The sequence below is a fragment of the Salvelinus alpinus genome, chromosome 1, assembly GCF_045679555.1.
Source record: "Salvelinus alpinus chromosome 1, SLU_Salpinus.1, whole genome shotgun sequence".
Lineage (NCBI taxonomy): Eukaryota > Metazoa > Chordata > Actinopteri > Salmoniformes > Salmonidae > Salvelinus > Salvelinus alpinus.
The window spans coordinates 98,535,230-98,559,786 of NC_092086.1; the positions used below are offsets into that span (position 1 = coordinate 98,535,230).

At 42.3% G+C, this 24,557-nt stretch overlaps 1 protein-coding gene across 3 annotated transcripts; it reads right to left on the minus strand.

Annotated features, from left to right (window-relative positions):
* Positions 1–164: 164 nt before the first annotated feature.
* On the minus strand, positions 165–24,423 carry LOC139536221 (integral membrane protein DGCR2/IDD-like). Of its 3 annotated transcripts, none has more exons than XM_071336553.1 (11): positions 24,062–24,423; positions 10,920–10,952; positions 9,689–9,811; positions 8,078–8,164; positions 7,786–7,996; positions 7,579–7,655; positions 7,217–7,399; positions 6,767–6,970; positions 6,421–6,567; positions 5,774–6,010; positions 165–5,629 (listed from the first exon to the last, which is right to left on the minus strand). In XM_071336553.1, exons 1-11 carry the CDS (start codon positions 24,141–24,143, stop codon positions 5,403–5,405), a joined length of 1,611 nt encoding a protein of 536 aa, XP_071192654.1. In that variant the 5' UTR covers positions 24,144–24,423; the 3' UTR covers positions 165–5,402. The 3 variants fall into 3 exon arrangements, with proteins under 3 accessions (XP_071192654.1, XP_071192672.1, XP_071192662.1); XM_071336571.1 differs by lacking the exon at positions 24,062–24,423 and adding an exon at positions 22,613–22,677; XM_071336561.1 differs by lacking the exon at positions 10,920–10,952 and having other exon boundaries at positions 24,062–24,422.
* Positions 24,424–24,557: the final 134 nt, after the last annotated feature.

Below are 24,557 nucleotides of genomic sequence, written 5' to 3' on the forward strand. Positions count from 1 at the left end.
GTCTGTGTCAGCTACAGTTTAGTTCAGGACCAAATTATGTGATTTCTCCCCCATTTCAAGCAGTCAGGCAGTGTCAACCAGGATGCTAGGAACTTCGACTGAGTATGACATCAGTCACTTTATATTATCAATAGCATCATGGTATGGTCAGTAAAGAACATCAATACAAATCAAATTTTATTGGTCACATGCACCGAATACAACAGGTGTAGACTTTACAGTGAAATGCTTACTTACCAACATTGCTGAGTTAAAAATACATATTTGCTAAATAAAAGGAAATAGTAAAACAAAAACGAGGCTATATACAAGGAGTACCAGTACCGAGTCAAGGTGCAGGGGTACATTCTTATCTTCCATGACATAATACACATTTACCTACACTACCGTTCAAAAGTTTGGAGTCACTTAGAAATGTCCTTGTTTTGAAGGAAAAGCTTTTTTTTTGTCCATTTAAAATAACATAAAATTGATCAGAAATACAGTGTAGACAGTTAATGTTGTAAATTACTATTGTAGCTGGAAAAATATTTTTTATGGAATATCTACATAGGCGTAGAGGCCCATTATCAGCATCCATCACTCCTGTGTTCCAATGGCACTTCGTGTTAGCTAATATAAGTTTATCATTTTAAAAGGCTAATTGATCATGAGAAAACCCTTTTGCAATTATGTTAGCACAGCTGAAAACTGTTGTTCTGAGTAAAGAAGCAATAAAACCGGCCTTCTTTAGACTAGTTGAGTATCTGGAGCATCAGCATTTGTGGGTTCGATTACAGGCTCAAAATGGCCAGAAACTAAGTACTTTCTAATGAAACTCGTCAGTCTATTCTTGTTCTGAGAAATGAAGGCTATTCCATGCGAGAAATTGCCAAGAAACTGAAGCTCTCGTACAACGCTGTGTACTACTCCCTTCACAGAACAGAGCAAACTGGCTTTAACCAGAATAGAAAGGAGTGGGAGGCCCCGGTGCACAACTGAGCAAGAGGACAAGTACATTAGAGTGTCTAGTTTGAGAAACAGACGCCTCAAGTCCTCAACTGGCAACTTCATTAAATAGTACCCGCAAAACACCAGTCTCAACATCAACAGTGAAGAGGCGACTCCGGGACGCTGGCCTTCTAGGCAGAGTTGCAAAGAAAAAGCCATATCTCAGACTGTCCGAAAAGATTAAGATGGGCAAAAGAACACAGACACTGGGCAAAAGAACACAGACACTGGGCAAAAGAACACAGACACTGGACAGAGGAACTCTGCCTAGAAGGCCAGCATCACAGAGTTGCCTCTTTACTGTTGACATTGAGACTGGCCAGTTTTATTGCTTCTTTAATCAGCACAACAGTTTTCAGCTGTGCTAACATAATTGCAAAAGGGTTTTCTAATGATCAATTAGCCTTTTAAGATGATAAACTCATATTAGCTAACACAACGTGCCATTGGAACACAGGAGTGATGGTTGCTGATAATGGGCCTCTGTTTCCAGCTACAATAGTAATTTACGACATTAACAATGTTTAACAATGCTTTTCTTTCAAAAACAAGGACATTTCTAAGTGGTATAAACTTTTGAACGGTAGTGTACCTTGTAAAATATAAAGGACATTTAAAACAAACCTGTTACTCACCAGTGTGAGAACCTGTAATAAACAGGAAATAATTTTCCAATAAACAAGCACAGCACCTCAATAGGTCTAATTAAAGTCAAAATAAAAATCTAAGAGGCAGGGCTTAGGGTTCTGTGCAAATGCCAAGCTTAAAAAGGACTGGGAAAGTGAATGTCAAGCTTTTTTCCCCTTCTGTTTGGTCAGTGGAGTGTCATTGCCAGTGGTCTTTAATGATGAATGTCACATAACGGGACATTGATGCGAGGAGAGCATGGCATCTCACAGCTGAGCACAAATGCCCTCAAATGGCAAGGTCAATCCTTTTATTTAGAAAACAAGTAACAAGTTAAAATGTACAGTATCTGAGTGAAACGTTAGCACTGTTCATTTTTCCAATGTATTTTTGTACTATATATCCTTGTCAAGTGGTCTGCCTATAAAAGGGCACCTGTCGAAGAGACAGGTATACAGTATGTGAATAGGCCTAAAATCCACCTGCTGTCGCTCTCAGATGCAGATGTATGATGTAATAGGCTACTGATGCTTGATATGGTCTGACTAATAAATCTTACATCTTTTGTTTCAGCATCACTGCCAAGATGTAGATTTCAATTCCTTAACAACTTCCAGGGCTCCCCTTCTTCATCAGCAACACACATCTCATCTTAATCCCCTGATATTTGGTCACAATGGCTGAGGGATTTCCTTGACATATGCCAAGACTGATGAAGCATGTATTGCCTAGGCCTATTTATCCTATGGTCTCAAGTTCTCTGCTACCACTACAGGCCTAACACACAACAGGCAGCTATCCTTCATGGTACAATTTATTTGGCATTTAATTAGATATACCTCTACCTCAGAAAAACACACAGACGCCTGCAAAAGAAGCAAACAATTACAATTTAAAAGCTATGAATTAAAATATCAGCTATTGCATTTTATAACACATTGAAAGTTATTTTTTTCACACCACCATTGTGACTTTCAATAGCAAATCAACTTGTGTAAATGCAGCAGGGGTTCCAATGCATTCATCTACATCAACCTGTAGGCAAGCATCTGTAAGCTAAACCTGGGCCAAGATGAAAATTAGAATTCTGTTCTCTCATCATGCCTCTACTAAAACATGCACTGCAGGTCCTACAAGCTGAAAACACACTCACACCAAAGATGATTATTTATTCAATTTAACTAGGCAAGTCATTGTAAATAAGAATCTATTCTTTACTGACGGCCTACACCGGCCAAACGCGGACGACGTTGGGCCAACTGTGCGCCGCCCTTTGGGACTCCCAATCACGGCCGGTTGTGATACAGCCTGGAATCGAACCAGGGTGTCTGTAGTGATGCCTCAAGCACTGAGATGCAGTGCCTTAGACCACTGCGTCACTCGGGAGTCCAAAGATGGAGATCTGATTCCCAAACACCATCCCCCATACATGCACACCAAGTTTACAATACATTTGTTTTTTTACAAATCATAGCATAATTTCCTTGGATAATCCACAAAAGGATTGTCTATGCTGAAAAAAAAATACTAAACTTGAGACCTACCGAAGAACATTTTAAAAAATGACGATGCAATGCTACATACATCTGTACATAAACACAGTGTACACACACACACAGCTGTGATTCTCAAGGCGGATCTTCCCCCCATTTCAGTGCTGCTGGTGATAGACTTCAGCCAAATAGATGACCATGCTTTGTAGATCCTGGCTGGTAAGGGCTTAGACCAAAGTAGTTCCAAAACCCTCATAGGGGTGTTTGTGCTTTCATAGGCCTGCCATCGTAGCCTTCTATCTCCTTTGGCCTTTCAACTCTACAGGTGAACAAGCACGACAGAAGAACTGAACAGGGCTCTCACAGGTCTTTACACCTTGAGTCACAATGGGGTCAAATTATGTGGCTTTCCTAGTAGTTTTTTTGTTTACTACATTAGACTTTCTTTGTCTGTCATTATCATGAAACATGAGAAAGGGGGTTGGCCACCCAATGCCATATAGGCTACCGTTAGAACCTAACCAGGTAAACCTCCAATGTCATATCACCTTTGTTATAGTCAAACTAAAATACACTGAGCTGACAATGTACATTGACAAGAAAATATATTACAGTGGATCCAGTGGCAGCTTCCAAAAATGACACAATTGATGTTTGTTACACTTCCCCACATTATCAGTTATGCTTGCAAAATATATTCAGTTTTAAAATACTTAATGACATTGAAAGCAAATGCACAGAGCTACTTGGCAAACAGGTGATGTGCAAAATGTTAAAAAACAAAGTTTGGTTTTTATATACGTGTGCATACATACACTCACACATAGTCAAGTAACAGATTGTTTTACCAATGAATTTAGTATTAAATCGTTAATATGATTTAATGAAAAGAACACTATCTAAATAAGTTTACTTTTACACATTTCATTGGGTACAAAACAGCAAGTAACCATTGCTACAAGCTACACATGAAGCTCTAACCTTAATTCACACTCACCAGTGACATTCTCTTTCTTGTGGTGAACTCATTGACTAACATGAGGGACCCATCATCTATGTTCAGGTCCCAACAATTCCCAGCCTATTTCTTACCCAAGAAAAGGACAATACTCAACCAATGGACATCAACAAAAATGTATAAACAAAATGCAATATTGTAGCAAGATTCTTGTAAAAGTTGTAACATTTACCTCATCATCAACACACAGCAGTGTGTTAGCTGGAGCTAACAATAACCATGCCTAAATATTTCTGCAAAGTTGAAAAACCTCTTGTAGAAGAACCTCTCATTGTTCTATTTACCATTGTGCTATCAATCTCGAAGACGTCTTAGTATATCAGATTGATTAGAGGGCAAAAATCCAAGTTCAGAGGCGATGCTTGGGATAGGAAAACGATGTATTTAATTCATGGAGGAGACTTGGGAGAGAAAGCAGAGTCATGCGAGTCATTGTCAATAACTGAAAATCCAAGTTCTGCCTCGGCCTCCAGGACATAAGCAGTAGGATGCAAATTAAGAAGTGCAAAGGACTTAAGCTGAAGTGGATCCATCTACCTCCCCCTGTCACTCTGGATAAGAGCGTCTGCTAAATGACTTAAATGTAAATGTACCTTGTGTAAGGCCTGAGGGAGTGTTTATATTGGGGGAAATCTTGAGCATGAAGCTCAAACAAACCAAATAATTCAAAAGCTTTGTCCAATGAAAACTAAAAGCAGTAGCTCATCCTGGTGTAGTGTTTGTCTTCTCTGTACAGAATCAGTCTTCCAGATCCATTTGATTGTCTTACTCGTCCATCTGTGTTCACCTATACGAAAGCGGTCTGATCCACTGCATTTAAGTTAAACTGTAGAGGTTACGTTTCTGACAAACACCCACTTGGTTTCAGTTCACCTGTTCAAGAAACACACCAGTCCGATTTTCCTCACACCTCAAGAAGTGGACTGGTCCTTCAGTCTACCCTGATACTGTTTCTACACTGTCTTTTTCCATCCCATCCCAGTCTCTTCTAACTAACAGACCCCATGTGATAGACCAGTCTGCCACTGCCTTCCTCTCTCAAAGTGTGGGTCCAGATAGGAGCAGCTCCCCGCCCCCCTTAGTCCTATACCACGGTGCTGAGGGAGCAGCTGTTGCTGCAGTCTACAGGCATGGAGTCAGGGGCGTGGGTCCAGACGGGAGCAGCCCCCTCCCCCAGTCCTATACCACGGTGCTGAGGGAGCAGCTGTTGCTGCAGTCTACAGGCATGGAGTCAGGGGCGTGGGTCCAGACGGGAGCAGCCCCCTCCCCCAGTCCTATACCACGGTGCTGAGGGAGGAGCTGTTGCTGCCGTCTACAGGCATGGAGTCAGGGGCGTGGCTGTCTGTGGGGGTGTCAGGCCCCACCAGTAGGGTGCTGCTGTCCATGGAGTCTTCCCGCTCCTGGAAGGACATTTGCACAGGGACAGGTGGCGCTGGGGCGTCTGTCATGGCATCTACCACGTCCCTCATCTGACTAGGGATCATCTGAACGGCATGGCGTGCTGTGGAGAACAACGAGAACAGTGATGACAGGGTTCAGAAACAGTTAGATACTCAACCTAGTATGTAAGTCTAGAAAAAAAATCAACTGATATCACAGAAAGTGAGGAAAACACGTTAACATTAACAGCACAGGGTGGTCCTACCGAGGTCCACATAGAGGACGCTGTCGGGGTTGATGGAGGCTTCGTAGGGAGGAGGGGGGTCATCTGGGTGCTGGATGTCAGGGTATTTATAGGCAGCGTAGGGAGGGGGAGGTTCCTGGAAATGAAATGCGCCTCTCTCTCCATCATCAGAGAGGTGCAGGGGAGTGAGGCCAGTGCCAAAAGCGTCCGGGCCGTAGTCAAAGCCTGGGACTCGCCGCCCAAGGTTGAAATGGTGAACTGAGAGCAAAGAAAGGCTGAGTGAGACCAATTGAAACCAACCAATCATCATTCAATGCAGTTGATTAAGTTTTACTACTAAAATGCATACACTTTTGAATACACTGAAGTACCAGAGACAGGCTAGAGGCAAGTACAGACTGATTAGGAGAGGCGTTCCGTTCCCTGTGTTTGTTTAAAGACCAAACAGGGCTTTTCCAGAAGGGATGGCGGTGCCGGCCGTGATTGGGAGTCCCATAGGGCGGAGCACAATTGGCCCAGCATCGTCCGAGTTTGGCTGGTGTAGGCCGTCATTGTAAATAAGAATTTGTTCTTAACTGACTTGCCTGGTTAAATGAAAGGTTAAAAAAAAGCAAACTTGGTGCCACCTGTTGTTTGTATGAGTGTGATTATATGATGCGTATGGTTACCTCCAAGGAGTGTTTGGATGCGCTGGCGTCTGCGCTGCCGGAGCCTGTGCACCATGAAGAGCAGCAGAGAGAGGATGAGGAAGGAGGAGATACAGCTGACGATCAGACGCATCCCACTGGCCATAGAGTCAAACAAGCTGCTGCCTTCTAAAAGACAGACAGGGTCCACATTTTTATACATTTCAAGTGTTTCTGAATTCTCTCTCCTGAAATTACAGTGCCAAATATTGTTGAACAACATGACAGGACAAGAGATCAACATTTCGAGCTCCACCTTGTGAAACATTCACAACACCCATAGTTTATAGTTTTTGTTTAGGGAATTGTGTGAGTAGTTGGATAGTACCCCGGTCCAGGCAGGTGAACTTGCAGCACTCCTTGGGGTCCTTGCCGAAGTTCTTGCAGCCCTCCGGGCGATTACACAGCGCAGCCACACACATCTCTGGCTCGCCGTTGTGACATGTGCAGCTCAGGCACGGGTCTTCCCCCTTAGGGGTGAAGTAGTACCCCTCAGTCACCACCTGGTCCTTTATGTCCACACATGTCTGCCCTGTTAAAGACAATCAAAGGTTTAAGACCAAAACCAACCAATAACTACACTAACACAACAAAGGATGCTGGACTTCCCTGACTTGGGTATGCATTACAGCACACAAGGCTTTAGATACAGAATTACATGAATCTTATGACTCAAACAACCAGGTTTCAGCTGAGCATCTACACTTGTTACAATCAAGCTACTTTGACCTCCTGTGAAGCTGCATAGGTCATTTGGTTTTGATGAGAGCAGACATACTCCTCTTGCACAGGAAGGGGAACTTCTTGTAGCAGTTCTCGGCATGCCAGCTGTGAAGGCCGCGCTCGTTCATACTCTTGATCTGAAAGCGCTGCAGCTGGGCACAGAAGATGTTGTCCTGGGTCGGAGATGCCTCTCCAAAGTTAGTCAGGCCCTCTGGCGGCAGGAACACCTGCATTGACCCTGTAAGGGAACCGAGAGAGAAAGGAACAAGATGAATCGTAAGCCAAATACAGGTTTAATGCTTTGACTGATCGTAGCTGTTTGAGCATGACAATGAGTTGCATCTGCTCCCTTTAGCTCATTTTCAGTGGGATTCAAGCACAATATACTTTAATTAAATGAACAAAGTCCACACCCACCTTTATATGACACTTCCCAATGGCCCTCCAGTGAATGGTTCTGATTGGTAATGACATACTGGTAACCCACCCAGAACCTGAAACAGAGAGAAAGTGGATTAAATAATAATAAATTAGTCTGTACAGTAAAAAAAAAATCTGCTTCAGCCTTCAGGCATTCATTTCAACATTATTACTTCATGTAACACATCCTTAGCAAACACTCACTTGCACTGGTCTCTGCGCTCGCACACTTCCTCGTCGAAATCCACCTCAATCTTGAGGATGAACTGCAGTTCCTCGTTGGTGACGAATGTCGCCAAAGAGCCATTGACTTTCTGACACGTGTCCACAGCCTGCCAGTAGTTCTCATTCCTCAGGTACACTTTGTAACAGCTGGCTGTCTTCTCGTAGTGATGCCACCCACTAGGGCACTTCTCTGTGGAAGGGAAAGGTGCTTTAGAGCTCCTACAATATGTCCAGTAACAAAGCTGGAGGGAGAGTTAAACGTGGGTCTTACTGTTAAAGCGCACAGGTTGGGCCACACCGATGACATCTTCCACTTGGTCAAACCCATTGGTAAAGTGAAACGTCTCCTCTTTCATGGCTGAAAGGGAGGACGGGAGAGAAGGAAGAGGCCGTATTTAAATAGAAGGAATGTACTGTGGTGACTGGCTGCAGTTCATAACAAACCTGAAGACAGCTTTGTTTGTTGACAAGGGACTTCTCATTAAGGGGAAGAAAACTGTTTATTTAGTCCATTCACAGGTCATCAATGGCAAAAACATCTAGTTCTTTCTCATGACAATAAATACACAAAACCATTTCTGACTGCTTTGGTGACTGCTTTTGCCACCATTTATCAAATAATGTAATATGCACACAGTCAAGTTGAAATAAAATGGCCGTGTTATAGAAGGTCACATGCTGTGTGTGAACCCAATCCTTTCCATAATTATTAAAGATTAGTCTCCCGGGTGGCGCAGTGGTCTAGGGCACTGCATCGCAGTGCTAGCTGCGCAACCAGAGTCTCTGGGTTCGCGCCCAGGCTGGGCTGGGTTCGCGCCCAGGCTCTGTCGCAGCCGGCCGCAACCGGGAGATCCGTGGGGCGACGCACAATTGGCATAGCGTCGTCCGGGTTAGGGAGGGTTTGGCCGGTAGGGATATCCTTGTCTCAGTATGTAAAAATGTAATAAAAATGTATGCACTCTACTGTAAGTCGCTCTGGATAAGAGCGTCTGCTCTTGGCCGGTAGGGATATCCTTGTCTCAGTATGTAAAAAAAAAAAAAAAAAAAAAAAAAAAGTAATAAAATGTATGCACTCTACTGTAAGTCGCTCTGGATAAGAGCGTCTGCTAAATGACTAAAATGTAAATGTAATAATTCCTATTATGCAGCCAGAGATCAAGGGACCAGCGCTCATTCAGGAATTAAGTCATGGAAACAATAAGATTTCCTTCAACCGCTTACTACTGCAATATCAAACCATCTCCGCAAGAGAGATCAACAAACGAAGCTCACAATAAAAGGCGTTGAGAAAATGTTTACTCAGATTGAGTTTGGTGTTTCCCCTGACATTTAGAAAGTTGTTTTCTAAATCAATCGATAGTTACATATCGCAATATTATTTGGGCAGATACTGTATTGATACTTTGACTCGAATTTGTATTTGTTTTAAATAATAATAATTTAGACCATGCAACTTATTACATGACATGTTCAGACAATTTTTTCTCCTGAACTTATTTAGGGTTGCCATAACAAAGGGTTTGAATATTTATTAACTTAATTTTTAATGAATAATAAAAAAACTATTCCACTGACATTATGGGGTATTGTATGTAGGCCATATAATTTAAAATTGATTCGATTTTGTGGCAATCTGTAACTCAACAAAATGTGGAAAAAGTCAAGATGTGTGAATATTTTCTGAAGGCACTGTATAGTAAGTAATATTTTTGCAACATCAAATTGCAGTATCGAATCGCAATAAATATAGAACCGTGAGAATCGCAATACTTATCGTATTGGCACCCAAGTATCATGAGGTCCCTGGCAATTCCCAGCCCTAATTGTTTGGAAAGGGGACCAGAGTTCAGGTTGGAGTCTGGGTAAAAGATGTTTCACTCACGGGGGCAGTCCAACTCATCGCTCTTGTCCTCACAAGCCGCCCAGCCGTCACACTGCCAGGACATGGGGATGCATTGCATCTTCCCACTGCGGCAGGCAAACTGTCCAGGGCTGCAGCGCAGTTCTGAAACACAGCACAGAGGAAAGCTAAAGACACCACACAGTGCCCCCTGTAGTTATGACATGGTCACTGCAACACAGCTTTTATTCTCTCCCATACCTGCTTACCAATTGTAAAGAACTGAAAGACAAGTCAATGAAAGATTTAGCATTTCCAGCTTTTAGTATCATTACAGAGACATGTCACTGACAGACAAATAAGAAAAAAAGGTTTTCACCATTTATCATGCACATTACATTAACAATGCACCTGATGCTTTCTAGAATAAAAACTTCCCAGGAAACAAATGAATAAAATAAAGCATTAAGGGAAAAACTGGAAGGGAATGCAGCAATACCTCAGGTGTTTTGACTTAGTTCAATTCAGGTCTGGTGCTTAAAATAAAACAGATTAGCTACATCTAAAACAACTCATATCATTATCACTGAAACAAACAGGGGTATTCATTGAGTGTTTTTGAGACCTGCGCTTAGAAACAACTTAAACGGACTCACAAGAACCTGAGAAACAATAGAAATGAGGGACATACATTAGGGCCTAACCAATATCTAAAAAAAGGCCTCCATAAAATAAAACAGTTAGCCTAAAGGGGCCAGAACAAAAACAGTTAGCCTAAAAGGGCCAGAACAAAAACAGCCTAAAGGGGCCATATATCAGAATAAAACAAGACCTAACCTTATTTTACTTTAGTGTCTACCCCTATACCCATTAGCAACACAGGGGCAGTATTAAGTGGGTCAGCGTCTCTGTGGCATGTGTGATTAACATGAGACAGCATAGGAACTGCCTGTCAGGGCTTCTCCAGTGAGGAGGGAGTATAAGGCCCAGCTGTCTAAGAACGCAGAAAAAAAAAACTCTTCCCTCTATGGCACTGAACAGATAGTCTAGACACTGGACTAACAGGATTCTTTGAAAGTAGCTCGGTATTGTTGAACGAGCAGTTGCATAAAAACTGGTTTGAGAAAATACCTAAGTTAATGGAAAAACAAAGCACTGCTGTGAATGGGAATATTAAATAGGCACAAGCTGAGAATAGAACAAAGTAACCCAAAATCGCTGGAGACTGGCAGGCCTACAGATACACTGCACTAACAGAGGAGACGCTGCTTACCTGACAATAATCTTGCCAGAGCTAGCCTTGGACCTGAAACAAAACAAAAAGCAATTTCTGATGAACCAACCCCTTAAATCTCAACACATTCCTAGTTGGGAATGTTCTACCACATAATATATTAAGCTATTTAGCAAAGCGACTTACAGTCACGGGTGCATACATTTTACATATTGGTGGTATTGGCGTTAAAAGCTCCATGCTCTACCAACTGAGCTACAAAGGACCACAAATCAAAATGTATTGGTCGAGTACACATATTTTGCAGATGTTATCACAGGTGCGGTGAAATGCTTATGTTTCTAGCTCCAACATTACAGTAATACAAAACAATACACACAAATACAAAAGAAAGAAACATCAGAACGAGCAATGTCAGAGTCCATATACACTACATGTACAAAAGTATGGACACCTCATCGAACATCTCATTCCAAAATCATGGGCATTAATATGGAGTTGGTCCCCCCTTTGCTGCAATAAACAGCCTCCACTCTTCTGGGAAGGCTTTCCACTAGAAGTTGGATATTGCGCGGGGACTTGCTTCCATTCAGCCACAAGAGCATTAGTAAGGTCGGGTACTGATGTTGGGCGATTAGGTCTGGCTCGCAGTTGGTGTTCCAATTCATCCCAAAGGTGTTCGATGGGGTTGAGGTCAGGGCTCTGTGCAGGCCAGTCAAGTTATTCCACATCGATCTAGACAAACCATTTCTGTATGGACCTTGCTATGTGCACGGGTGCATTGTCACACTGAAACAGGAAAGGTCCTTCAAACTGTTAAAGTTGGAAGCACAGAATCATCTAGCATGTCATTGTATGAAGTAGAATTAAGAATTCCCTTCACTGGAACTAAGGCACCTAGCCCGAACCATGAAAAGAAAACTCCCGTCAGCAACAGACGTGGCTGAAATAGCTGAATCCACTAATTTGAAGGGGTGTACACATACAGTACCAGTCAAAAGTTTGGATACGTCTACTCATTTAAGGGTTTTTCTTTGTGCCACATGTGCCGAATACAACAAGTGTAGACTTTACCGTGAAATGCTTACTTACAAGCCCTTAACCAACAGTGCAGTTCAAGAAGAATAAATTATTTACCAAGTAGACTAAAATAAAAAGTAATAAACGTAACACAATAATAATAACAAGGCTATATACAGGGGGCAGTCAGTGTGCGGGGGTACAGGCTAGTTGAGGTAATCTGTACATGTAAGTGGGGCGGAAGTGACTATGTACAGGTAACAAACAAACAAACAGCGAGTAGCAGCAGTGTACAAAAGGGAGAGGGGAGTCAATGTAAATTGTCCAGTGGCGATTTTATGAATTGTTCAGCAGTCTTATGTCTTGGGAGTACAAGCTGTTCAGGGTCCTGTTGGTTCCAGACTTGGTGCATCGGTACCGCTTGCCGTGCGGTAGCAGAGAAAACAGTCTATAACTTGGGTGTCTGGAGTATCTGACAATTTTATGGGCTTTCCTCTGACACCACCTATTATATAGGTCCTGGATGGCAGGAAGCTTGGCCCCAGTGATGTAATGGGCCAGATGGACTACCCTTTGTAGTGCCTTACGGTCAGATGCCGAGCAGTTGCCATACCAGGTGGTGATGCAACCGGTCCAGGATGCTCTCGATGGTGCAGCTGTATAACTTTGAGGATCTGAGGACCCATGACAAATCTTTTCAGTCTCCTAAGGGGGAAAAGGTTTTGTTGTGCCCTATTCACGACTGTCTTGGTGTGTTTGAACCATGATAGTTCATTGGTGATGTGGACGCCAAGGAACTTGCAGCTCTCAACCTGCTCCACTACAGTCCCGTCGATGTTAATGGTGGCCTGTTCGGCCCACCTTTTCCTGTAGTCCACGATCAGCTCCTTTGTCTTGCTCACATTGAGGGAGAAGTTGTTATCCTGGCACCACACTGCCAGTTCACTGACCTCCTCCCTATAGGCCGTCGTTGATCAGGCATCCACTGTTGTGTCGTCAGCAAACTTAATGATGGTATTGGAGTTGTGGGTGGCCACGCAGTCGTGGGTGAACAGGAAATACAGGAGGGGACGAAGTACACACCCCTGAGGGGCCCCAGTGTTAAGGATCAGCGTGCCAGATGTGTTGTTGCCTACTCTTACCACCTGGGGGCAGCCCAGGATCCAGTTGCAGAGGGAGGTGTTTAGTTAGGAGCTTCGTGGGCACTATGGTGTTGAACGCTGAGCTGTCGTCAATTAACAGCATTCTCACATAGGTGTTCCTTTTGTCCAGGTGAGAAAGGGCAGTGTGGAGTGTGATTGAGATTGCGTCATCTGTGGAGGCTGTATGCGAATTGGAGTGGGTCTAGGGTGTAGGGGAGGAAGCTGTTGTTGTGAGCCATGACCAGCCTTTCAAAGCACTTCATGGCTACCGACGTGAGTGCCACGGGGCGGTAATCATTTAGGCAGGTTACCTTCGCTTCCTTGGGCACTATGGTGGTCTGCTTGAAACATGTATGTATTACAGACTCGGTCAGGGAGAGGTTGAAAATGTCAGTGAAGACACTTGACAGTTGGTCAGCGCATGCTTTGAGTACACATACTGGTAATCCATCTGGCCCAGCGGCTTTGTGAATGTTGACCTGTTTAAAAGGTTTTGCTCACATCGGCTACCGAGAGTGTTATCACACAGTCATCCAGAACAGCTGGTGCGCTCATGCTTGCTTCAGTGTTGCTTGCCTCGAAGCGAGCATAAAAAGTCTGGTAGGCTCGCATTACTGGGCAGGGCAGCTCGCGTCTGGGTTTCCCTTTGTAGTCCGTAATAGTTTTCAAGCCCTGCCACATCTGACATGCGTCAAAGCCGGTACAGTAGGATTCGATCTTAATCCTCTATTGACGCTTTGCTTGTTTGATGGTTCGTGAGGGCATAGATTCTAGAATAATGGGTTAGACATCAAAACTATGAAATCATGTAGTAACCAAGAAAGTGTTGAATCAAAATGTGTTTTTTTTTATATTTGAGATTCTTCAAAGTAACCACCCTTGGCCTTGACAGCTTTGCACTCTTGGCATGCTCTCAACCAGCTTCACCTGGAATGCTATTCAACAGGTCTTGAAGGAGTTCCCACATATTGTGAACACTTGTTGGCTGCTTTTCCTTCACTCTGCGGTCCAACTCATCCCAAACCATCTCAATTGGGTTGAGGTCGGGTGATTGTGGAGACCAGATCATCTGATGCACAACTCCATCACTCTCCTTCTTGGTCAAATAGCCCTTACACAGCCAGGAGGTGTGTTGGGTCATTGTCCTGTTGAAAAACAAAATGACAGTGGGACTAAGCCCAAACCAGATGGGATGGCGTATCGCTGCAGAATGCTGTGGTAGCCATGCTGGTTAAGTGTGCCTTCAATTCTAAATAAATCACAGACAGTGTCACAAGCAACACACCCCCACAACGCCTCATCCAGGCTTCACGGTGGGAACCACACATGCAGAGATCATCCGTTCACCTACTCTGCGTCTCACAAAGACACAGCGGTTGGAACAAAAAATCTCAAATTTGGACTCATGAGTCCAAAGGACAGATTACTGGTCTAATGTCGATTGCTTATGTTTCTTGGCCCAAGCAAGTCTCTTCTCCTTATTGGTGTCCTTTAGTAGTGGTTTCATTGCAGCAATTTGACCTTGAAGGCCTGATTCACACAGTCTGCTATGAACAGTTGTTGAGATGTATCTGTTACTTGAACTCCGTGAAGCATTTATTTGGGCTGCAATTTCTGAGGCTAGTAACTAATGAGCTCATCCTCTGCAGCAGAGGTAACTCTGGGTCCTCATGAGAGCCAGTTTCATCATAGCGCTTGATGGTTTTTCGACTGCACTTGAAGAAACCTTCAAAGTTCTTGAAATTTTCCAGATTGACTGACCTTAATGTCTTAAAGTAATGGACTGTCATTTCTCTTTGATTATTTGAGCTGTTCTTGCCATGATTTACCAAATAGGGCTATCTTCTGTATACCACCCCTACCTTGTCACAACAACTGATTGGCTCAAATGCATTCAGTAAAGAAATTCCACAAATTAACAAGGCACACCTTTAAATTAAAATGCATTCCAGGTGGACTATCTCATGAAGCTGGTTGAGTGAATGCCAAGAGTGTACAAAGCTGTCATCAAGGCAAAGGGTGGCTACTTTGAAGAATCTAAAATATATTTTGATTTAACACTTTTTTTGGTTACTACAGTCGTGGCCAAAAGTTGAGAATGACAAATATTCATTTTCAAAGACTGCTGCCTCAGTTTGTATGATGGCAATTTGCATATACTCCAGAATGTTATGAAGAGTGATCAGATGAATTGCAATTAATTGCAAATTCCCTCTTTGCCATGCAAATGCACTGAATCCCCAAAAAACATTTCCACTGCATTTCAGCCCTGCCACAAAAGGACCAGCTGACATCATGTCAGTGATTCTCTCGTTAACACAGGTGCGAGTGTTGATGAGGACAAGGTTGGAGATCACTCTGTCATGCTGATTGAGTTCAAATAACATACTGGAAGCTTCAAAAAGGAGGGTGGTGCTTGGAATCATTGTTCTTCCTCTGTCATCCACGGTTACCTGCAAGGAAACACGTGCCGTCATCATTGCTTTGCACAAAAAGGGCTTCACAGGCAAGGATATTGCTGCCAGTAAGATTGCACCTAAAATCAACCATTTATCAGATCATCAAGAACTTCAAGGCGAGCGGTTCAATTGTTGTGAAGAAGGCTTCAGGGCGCCCAAGAAAATCCAGAAAGCGCCAGGACCGTCTCCTAAAGTTGATTCAGCTGCGGGATCGGGGCACCACCAGTACAGAGCTTGCTCAGGAATGGCAGCAGGCAGGTGTGAGTGCATCTGCACGCACAGTGAGGTGAAGACTTTTGGAGGATGGCCTGGTGTCAAGAAGGGCAGCAAAGAAGCCACTTCTCTCCAGGAAAAACATCAGGGACAGACTGATATTCTGCAAAAGGTACAGGGATTGGACTGCTGAGGACTGGGTTAAAGTAATTTTCTCTGATGAATCCCCTTTCCGATTGTTTGGGGCATCCGGAAAAAAGCTTGTCTGGAGAAGACAAGGTGAGCGCTACCATCAGTCCTGTGTCATGCCAACAGTAAAGCATCCTGAGACCATTCATGTGTGGGGTTGCTTCTCAGCCAGGGGAGTGAGCTCACTCACAATTTTGCCTAAGAACACAGCCATGAATAAAGAATGGTACCAACACATCCTCCGAGAGCAACTTCTCCCAACCATCCAGGAACAGTTTGGAGACGAACAATGTATTTTCCAGCATGATGGAGCACCTTGCCATAAGGCAAAAGTGATAACTAAGTGGCTCGGGGAACAAAACATCGATATTTTGGGTCCATGGCCAGGAAACTCCCCAGACCTTAATCCCATTGAGAACTTGTGGTCAATCCTCAAGAGGCGGGTGGACAAACAAAACCCCACAAATTCTGACAAACTCCAAGCATTGATTATGCAAGAATGGGCTGCCATCAGTCAGGATGTGGCCCAGAAGTTAATTGACAGCATGCCAGGGAAGATTGCAGAGGTCTTGAAAAATATTGACTCTTTGCATCAACTTCATGTAACTGTCAATAAAAGCCTTTGACACTTATGAAATGCTTGTAATTAGACTTCAGTATTCCATAGTAACATCTGACAAAAATATCTAAAAGACACTGAGGCAGCAGACTTTGAAAATTTATATTTTTGTCATTCTCAACTTTTGGCCACGACTGTACATGATTCTGTGTGTTATTTCATAGTTTTGATGTCTTCAGTATTATTCTACAATGTAGAAAATAGTAAGAATAAAGAAAAACTCTGGAATGAGCAGGTGTCCAAACTTTTGACTGGTACACTATATAAATGGTGTTAAGACAGTATGGACAGTATATTATTAAAAAAAGGTATACAGCAGTAGTTATAAAGGATGAGCCAAAACATCAATAGCCACTACAATGTCGAAACATGTCATGAGTTCAGTACCATTTGCCTTGATTTTGCAGACCCACGACTAGGTGTATTGACATTAGCCAGCTTGCTAACGTTAGCATGCTAGCGACGCTAATCAGCATAGGCACCTACATGATAACTAGCTAGCAAGCTCTAGTCCAATGGAAACCGATGCAACTAAGATGGCTAACGGCTAGCTAGATGACCAATGGTGACAGGGAGGTCACTGAGATTCAAGGCTTAATTAGTGCCATTGTGTGGAAATCGCAAAGTAAATTCTGGTTGATGAGCTAGCTAATTTCGCTAGCAAGGTAACTGTGACAGTAACTAGTGTGCATGCACAAATGCATGACAACACATTGTATCTAAGTCAAGAAGGCATGCAGAACAGACTGCCTCTGGGACTGGACTCCTCCCAGCTAGCTAGTATAAGGGTACAAACATTTTTTTCTAGTCAATGACAATACATGTTGCATCAAATATATCTCATTGACATTGCATGCTAGTGCATAACATCTCTAATTGTGTTTGTTTGCATAGGAAAGGGGACTCACCCAACATCAATCTTGTGAAGGGGTATACACATCTATGATAGCTAGTGACAGAGGATGGATAACAAGGTAACCACTAGATGTCCTCGTATACCCATATTTCGATCAAATGTACTTGACTTTTCATCAGTACTTTGTGAATGACAAGCCCATTCAAGCTATTTTGGGATACCTATATTCATCAATGGTTTCTTATACTCAGCAGGTAGGGCCTACATACTTCAGATGATTTGTCTCCATGAATGGTTTCATGTGAGCTTGGTTGCACCCCCATCTTAAAGTGTAAGAAGGCATTAGATATCACCAAGTATGCTGTATTTCCATTTCTCATTTAATTAGGCCCACCTCAACCCCAAAATGCAAATCAGTTTACAGAGAAAATACATGTACGCATGTATTTATGCGTCTTAGAGATCCATAAGTGTCCTCCAAAATGTCACAGGTATGTTAATATACAAATCATATGCAATAGTGAACTTTTACACCAGTGCAGCAAGCTAGTGGACTCTATCAAGTACTTTGGGTATACGATGACACCTAGTGGTCATATGGTTGATTTCTCCCTATCCTTAACTTCTCTCCCCCTCACTGTTCACTCTTTTTTCGTGCTCTGGGAGGCCCCTGAAAACTGTCTCCACTTCTTTCCTGTGCAAGACCTACAAGCCAAATGCCAGAGAAGTTGTGGACTAATATGCAATGTACTGAGAGATATTTTGTCATATGCATTTTTAAATGCGAAAGAAAGATGTATAGCTAATGGAGATTGTCTTGTTTTGCACGCTTTGTACAAAATAATAAAATGCAGTACTACAGGATATTTCTTAACGTAGCTCTTTATTAGCTAGCTATAACTGGCATGTTCACGTATCGCCAACCAGGATCAAACTGACCATGACCTAACCATTTGGGTGGTCTTAACCAATCATAGCACAGTATGATATGGCGGTAAAATGCATCCAATTATAATTCAGTATGTTTACACATATGAATATTACAGAGATGACATCTAGCTAGCTACTTTGCATGTTGTAAACTGTTTGCTCATACAGTAGCTAAGTGAATTTGTGTACTGACTTATTAACTACAGCTAATAAAAGATAATTTCATTGCATGAGAGCTGCATCTGTAGGTGCCTGCGTTTTGCGTCCCATGACAGTCTGTCCTGGTTGTAATGTTGACAACACAAAGCTAGCTAGTATCAGCTTTGATAACTGGTATACCTTGCTAGCTAACTTAGCTAGCTCATCAAAGTATTTTCTTTGCCATTTCTGCACGATGGCACTTACTAGAGCATTGAATCTTAAAAATGGACCTCATTATCAGCACAGAACATCCAGCTAGTCACATAGCCAGAAGGGTTGCATCGGTTTCCATTGGCTAGCTAGCTAACGTCGCTAGCATGCTAATGTTAGCTAGCTAAAGGTGATCCAGTTGTGGGTCTGCAAAATCAAGCAAATGGAACTGAACTCATGACAAAATCATGTTTTCACATTGTAGTGGCTATTGCGGTTTTGAAGTGTGAAAATGACCAAAGTTCGCACGAGATACTGCTAGCATTAGGAGCTTTATAAAATGAAAAGGAGTCACACATCTCACTAGAAACAGTTGTCTTTGCTCAGCAATGAACAATGGTACCAGCCCATGGGAAATTCTGGGTATTCAACCATCTTTTCTAAAAAAATATGTTTGAGTTGACAGAAATGGAACCAGGACAATTTGGGACCACCCACCGTTCCAATAATGTTTGCTTTAAAAAAAGTATAACTTTTTTTTTTGTCCGTTTGCAAAAACAGCCAGTTTAAATGCAAGCATAGAATGTAGCCTGGGTTGGGATGTAGGCTATTCACAACTAAGAAAGTCAGCCAATACCACCCTTCTCTCACCCAGCTCCTGAATGAAAACATTGAGGTTTTGTAAGTAAAGAATAGCTTCTTACACCACTTGCAAATTAAACAGGTGATGATTTATGTGGTTGAAAAGAAAATAATGTTTCAAGGCAACAAAAGGTAACCTAAGTCATCTTTAGGCTACTTGGTGATTTATTTTATAACCCAATCAAAAAAACACTTTGCAAAAGATATAGCTGAGCTCATCTCCACATATGACAACAACAAAAAAGTACATTGGCCAAAAGCCTGACCAGTGCAACTTTACGCTACAGGGCAAGTCTACATAAACAGAATTACACTGAGATGCAGATTTTTCAATTTAAAAATGTATGATCATTTCCATGTAAAAGGACCCATGAGAAATGAAAGATGAGTCTACTTTTTAATTAAGGCATATACAGTGCATTCGAAAAGTATTCAGAACCCTTGACTTTTTCCACATTTTATTGTTACACAGCCTTATTGTAAAATGGATTAAATAGTTTAGTTTTTTAAATCCTCAATCAACACACAAAACCCAATGACAAATAACTTTTATTTTTTACATTTGCAAATGTATATAAAAAAACTTAAATATCACATTAACATGAGTACTCAGTACTTTGTTGACGCACCTTTGGCAGCGATTACAGCATCGAGTCTTCTTGGGTATGACACTACAAGCGTAGCACACCTGTATTTGGGGAGTTTCTCCCATTCTTCTCTGCCAATCTTCTCAAACTCTGTCAGGTTGGATGGGGAGCGTCGCTGCAAAGCTATTTTCAGGTCTCTCCAGAGATGTTTGATTGAGCTGGGCCACTCAAGGACATTCAGAGACCACTCCTGTGTTGTCTTGGCTGTGTGCTTAGGGTCGTTGTCCTGTTGGAAAGTGAACCGTCGCCCCAGTCTCAGGCCCTGAGCGCTCTGAAGCAGGTTTTCATCAAGGCTCTCTCTGCACTTTGCTCCGTTTATCTCTCCCTCGATCCTGACTAGTCTCCCAGTCCCTGCCGCTGAAAAACACCCCCACAGCATGATGCTGCCACCACCATGCTTCACCGTAGGGATGATGCCAGGTTTCCTCCAAACATGACACTTGGCATTCATGCCAAAGAGTTCAATCTTGGTTTCATCAGACCAGAGAATCTTGTTTCTCATGGTCTGAGAGTCCTTTAGGTGCCTTTTGGCAAACTCCAAGCAGGCTGTCATGTACCTTTTACTGAGGAGTGGCTTCCATCTGGCCACTCTACCATAAAGGCCTTATTGGTGGAGTGCTGAGAGATGGTTGTTCTTCTGGAAGGTTCACCCATCTCCACAGAGGAACTCTAGAGCTCTGTCAGAGTGACCATTGGGTTCTTGGTTACCTCTCTGACCAAGGCTCTTCTCCCCTGATTGTTCAGTTGGGCCGGGCGGCCAGCTCTAAGAAGAGTCTTGGTGGTTCCAAACTTCTTCCATTTAAGAATGATGGAGGCCACTGTGTTCTTGGAGACCTTCAATACTGCAGAATTTTTTTGGCACCCTTCCCCAGATCTGTGCCTCGACACAATCCTGTCTTGGAGATCTACAGCCAATTCCTTTGACCTCACAGCTTGGTTTTTGCTCTGACATGAACTGTCAACTGTTGGACCTTATATAGACAGGTGTGTGCCTTTCCAAATCATGTCCAATCAATTGAATTCACCACAGGTGGACTCCAATCAAGTTGTAGAAACATCTCAAGGAGGATAAATGGAAACAGGATGCACCTGAGCTCAATTTTGAGTCTCATAGCAAAGGGTCTGAATACTTATGTAAATAAGGCATGTGTTATTTTTTTATAAATTCTCAAAAATGTCTAAAACCTGTTTTTGCTTTGTCATTATGGGGTATTGGGTGTAGATTGAAGGTAAACATGTATTTTATCAATTTTAGAAAAAGGCTGTAACGTTAAAAAAATGAGGAAAAAGGAAATTTTCCAAATGCACTGTATCTTTAAGGTATTTTATAAATCCTCTACCTCCTAAGGTGAAGACAATTAGTTAGTGTCTTTAATGACATCACCTTTGTTTATTAAGTATTTTTAAGGGATTCAAAATCTGTAGCAGCATTTCTGCAATGGGAAATCACAGTAGTCACAAACCACAATTGGGTTCACAAGTTTAGACAGTACAGTAAAGATAAATACAGTACAGAAAATGCATGAATGTGTTATTCAATGCATTTCTATGGGCTATAGTAGTAAATGCCAAATTCAATATTTTATCCAAAAATATTGACATTTTCTTTTATACTTAAAAGGGGTCCTAAAATTCCAAATCAAATAGCTAAATGATGCATGGTATGACCATCCTAAAACAATTCCATGTTAGCTTAGTAGAACCACCCGGCTTTTAGAGGTTAAACCCCACACAGGGCGGACCCATTGCCATCTGAACACGTGTTATTCTGACAGAGGAGGCTAATCTCCAGTCAATGACCATAGATGCACTCTGGGCCAACAATACTCAAAAGTTAAACCATTTGTCCCATTGCTTTTATTCAACTACACAAACTAGGCATTTCATGAGGATCATGATCAGGTGTGCAAAAGGCAATAATACCCCAAATCAGTGCATAGGTTCAGGGAGACAACACAGCTTGGAGGAGCAGTAGCCTTGTGGTTAGAGCGCTGGGACAGTAACCGGAAGGTTGATGCAAACTTAAGGTCAATGCAAATTGAATAGCAAGTTGACGTAGCAGCTAATACAATGCTTCTTCGTATTTCAGGTAGATTTAAAATCCGATTAACTAACTAACTAACGCCACAACATTAGATAGCTATATCTAACATAAAACAACATTTGGCCCAGTCTTTTGTTGCTCCTGCGACGTAGCAAGTTAACGTTAGCTGGCTACCTAGCTCTCTGGTGAAACTTCGTGCATGTAGATCGATTGGTTGTTTAGCAACAAAACCGACACGCACGCAACTATGACAAAACAGACAGGGTTTGCTTAGATTGTTGACAACGTGTAAAATAATTCGTCTCCAATGTTTATTGAAAAAAATAATTTGCACAATGACCACTTGTCTCAAAGACATTGCTATTTCACTGCTGCTATTTAATTACCTGTTACTTTTCTCTTATTCTTATCTGTATATTTTTTAACTGCATTGTTGGTTAAGGGCTCGTAAGTAAGCATTTCACTAAGGTCTACTACTCCTGTTGTATTCGGCGCATGTGACTAGTACAATTTGATTTGCTGGTTAGCTAGCGAATTTTAGCAATATTAGCATTGACATGAAATCAGTCAAAAAAACCTCAAGACATGGTTTCAATAACATTATGAAACTAGCCACTTACGATTCCCCACGTGGTAGTTTGTCATTTTTTGCTAGCAATCCGCCATACAGAATCACAACATGCTGACGTCTGCCCAATGGAAGCGCTCACAACGTTATGACGTTGTCAACTAACCCATCTGTTTTCTAGCTGAAATGCAGCTTGCTAACATGTTCTGTTTAAAGGCGAATTGGCTCCTAACGTAAAAAAACAGCCAAACAACCATCTAAACATGAATCGACTCTATTGTGGTACGGTTCTAAAAACATAAATCCCTCTACTTTCATATCACATCGATATAATTTCACAAATGCAAAATACGCACTCACCGTACACCGTTTTAACGAGATTTAAAGGTTACAGACAAGTATTTTTCAGTGACAACCCGTTTGTGGTGTCCGTCTTACGTTTACACACAGGTGTTCGGAGAAGCAGATAGCTCATTAGCAAAGGTAGTCCACTCTGTCTTCCATTAACAAGCGCTGTAAACGTGGAAATAAGGCCATGTGGGAAACCTAAACAAGGTGTAGTAATGTAACCCCCCCCCTCCAAATTCTCGCTTATATAAAGGATACGTTCCTTATGTTTACAAAACCGCACCGCAAGCAATGCGTGTTAATGTTTAGCGCAAGAGTCAGGGCTCTTAACAAAACACTCCTTCCTGGTCAGAAGATACTACCGTCAATAGGCGTATTAAACTAGTGGTATACAGAAATCGGTGGTGGTAGTCAGTCGTTTTTAACTGCAATGCAGTTGACTGTTTAGTTGCACAAATAGTATGACAGTTTGTAACAGTAAAAAAAAAGGTGTAGGGGGGAAAGGCCCAAAAGGGCTTGTCGAGTAACCCCCACTAATGGTCACATGCACTACCGATCAATGTCGTGTGTAATTGTGGGCTATTCTTCGGATGCTGAAATCAGTCGTTTTGGATAAAAACGTAATTGTATGTAACGTTGGAGCTCCAGTCCGCCAACACTAGTCGCCGCTCAACTCCATCGCATCCTGGAGTTGAGTTTAATCGGCTAAATTACTGGTGAACTAGCTAGTAACTAACATTAGTAGTACTGGGTTCTATAAATAACGTGGAGCATCCCAATTTCACGTAACTAGTAATGTTAGCTAGCTAAAGCTGCACAATACTAAAAACCTTCAGCAGGCTAGCTACAACGTATCTTTCGAGCCACACCGACGCTGGAACTGCAAAATGTAGCTAACTTACAGCTCAATATTGAACTATATCCCCATATAATACATTTTTTTGCTAAAATAATTTACGTTAACGTTTGTTAGCTCCGCAGTAAGTGGCTAGCCAGCAGCATAAATTGAGACCCGTGATAAGCTTACAAACGCCACCTACACTAACTAAATTCCCGTGCAAATAGGCCTACCATATACTAAGTATAGGTATAATACGTATACTAAGATCGACATTGTGACAAATTACAACCAATTGCATTTCACCACTCTTACCTGCCAGTGGTGGGTCTGTTAATGTGAGGACGAAGAGAAGAGAGAGGAGAACGTAACTGCTGCTGTCAGCCTTTGGCAACATTTATCCTCCATTCATAGTAACTCCTCTACTCAGAAATAAAATAAACTGACACCTGAACCAACGCGTTTGCTTCGACCCTATAAACGCCAAAGACAGTACCTAGTCATTCAAGGTGGTGGAAGCACTAACCATACAAATATATGCAATAATGTTAGCAAGCGCGCTAACTAGCTACATCATTATTCGAAAGCCCTGTTTTTCGTTCGGCCTGCCCAATGTATTCCAGGACAGAAATAAAACAAGATGGCTCCATTCTCCAGTCACAACAATCCAAAACACGCCACACAGCCGTTCAGATTGGGAGTTTGGGCGGAGTTAAGGTTATTGTATACATGTGTTATAGTAGCTAACAGAATTGTGTCCGGAGTGAAAAAGCATTCATTTTTGATTAATTGGTTGGTTTTGATTGATTGC

Bases quoted from the DNA above. Each gene is read 5' to 3' on its own strand.
- LOC139536221 (XM_071336553.1), bottom strand. From the start codon at position 24,143: ATGTTGCCAAAGGCTGACAGCAGCAGTTACGTTCTCCTCTCTCTTCTC. The intron at 10,953-24,061 runs GTAAGAGTGGTG...GTTTTGTTTCAG, and splicing joins AACAGACCCACCACTGGCAG to GTCCAAGGCTAGCTCTGGCA. The intron at 8,165-9,688 runs GTGAGTGAAACA...CCTCCCTTTCAG, and splicing joins CGATGAGTTGGACTGCCCCC to CCATGAAAGAGGAGACGTTT.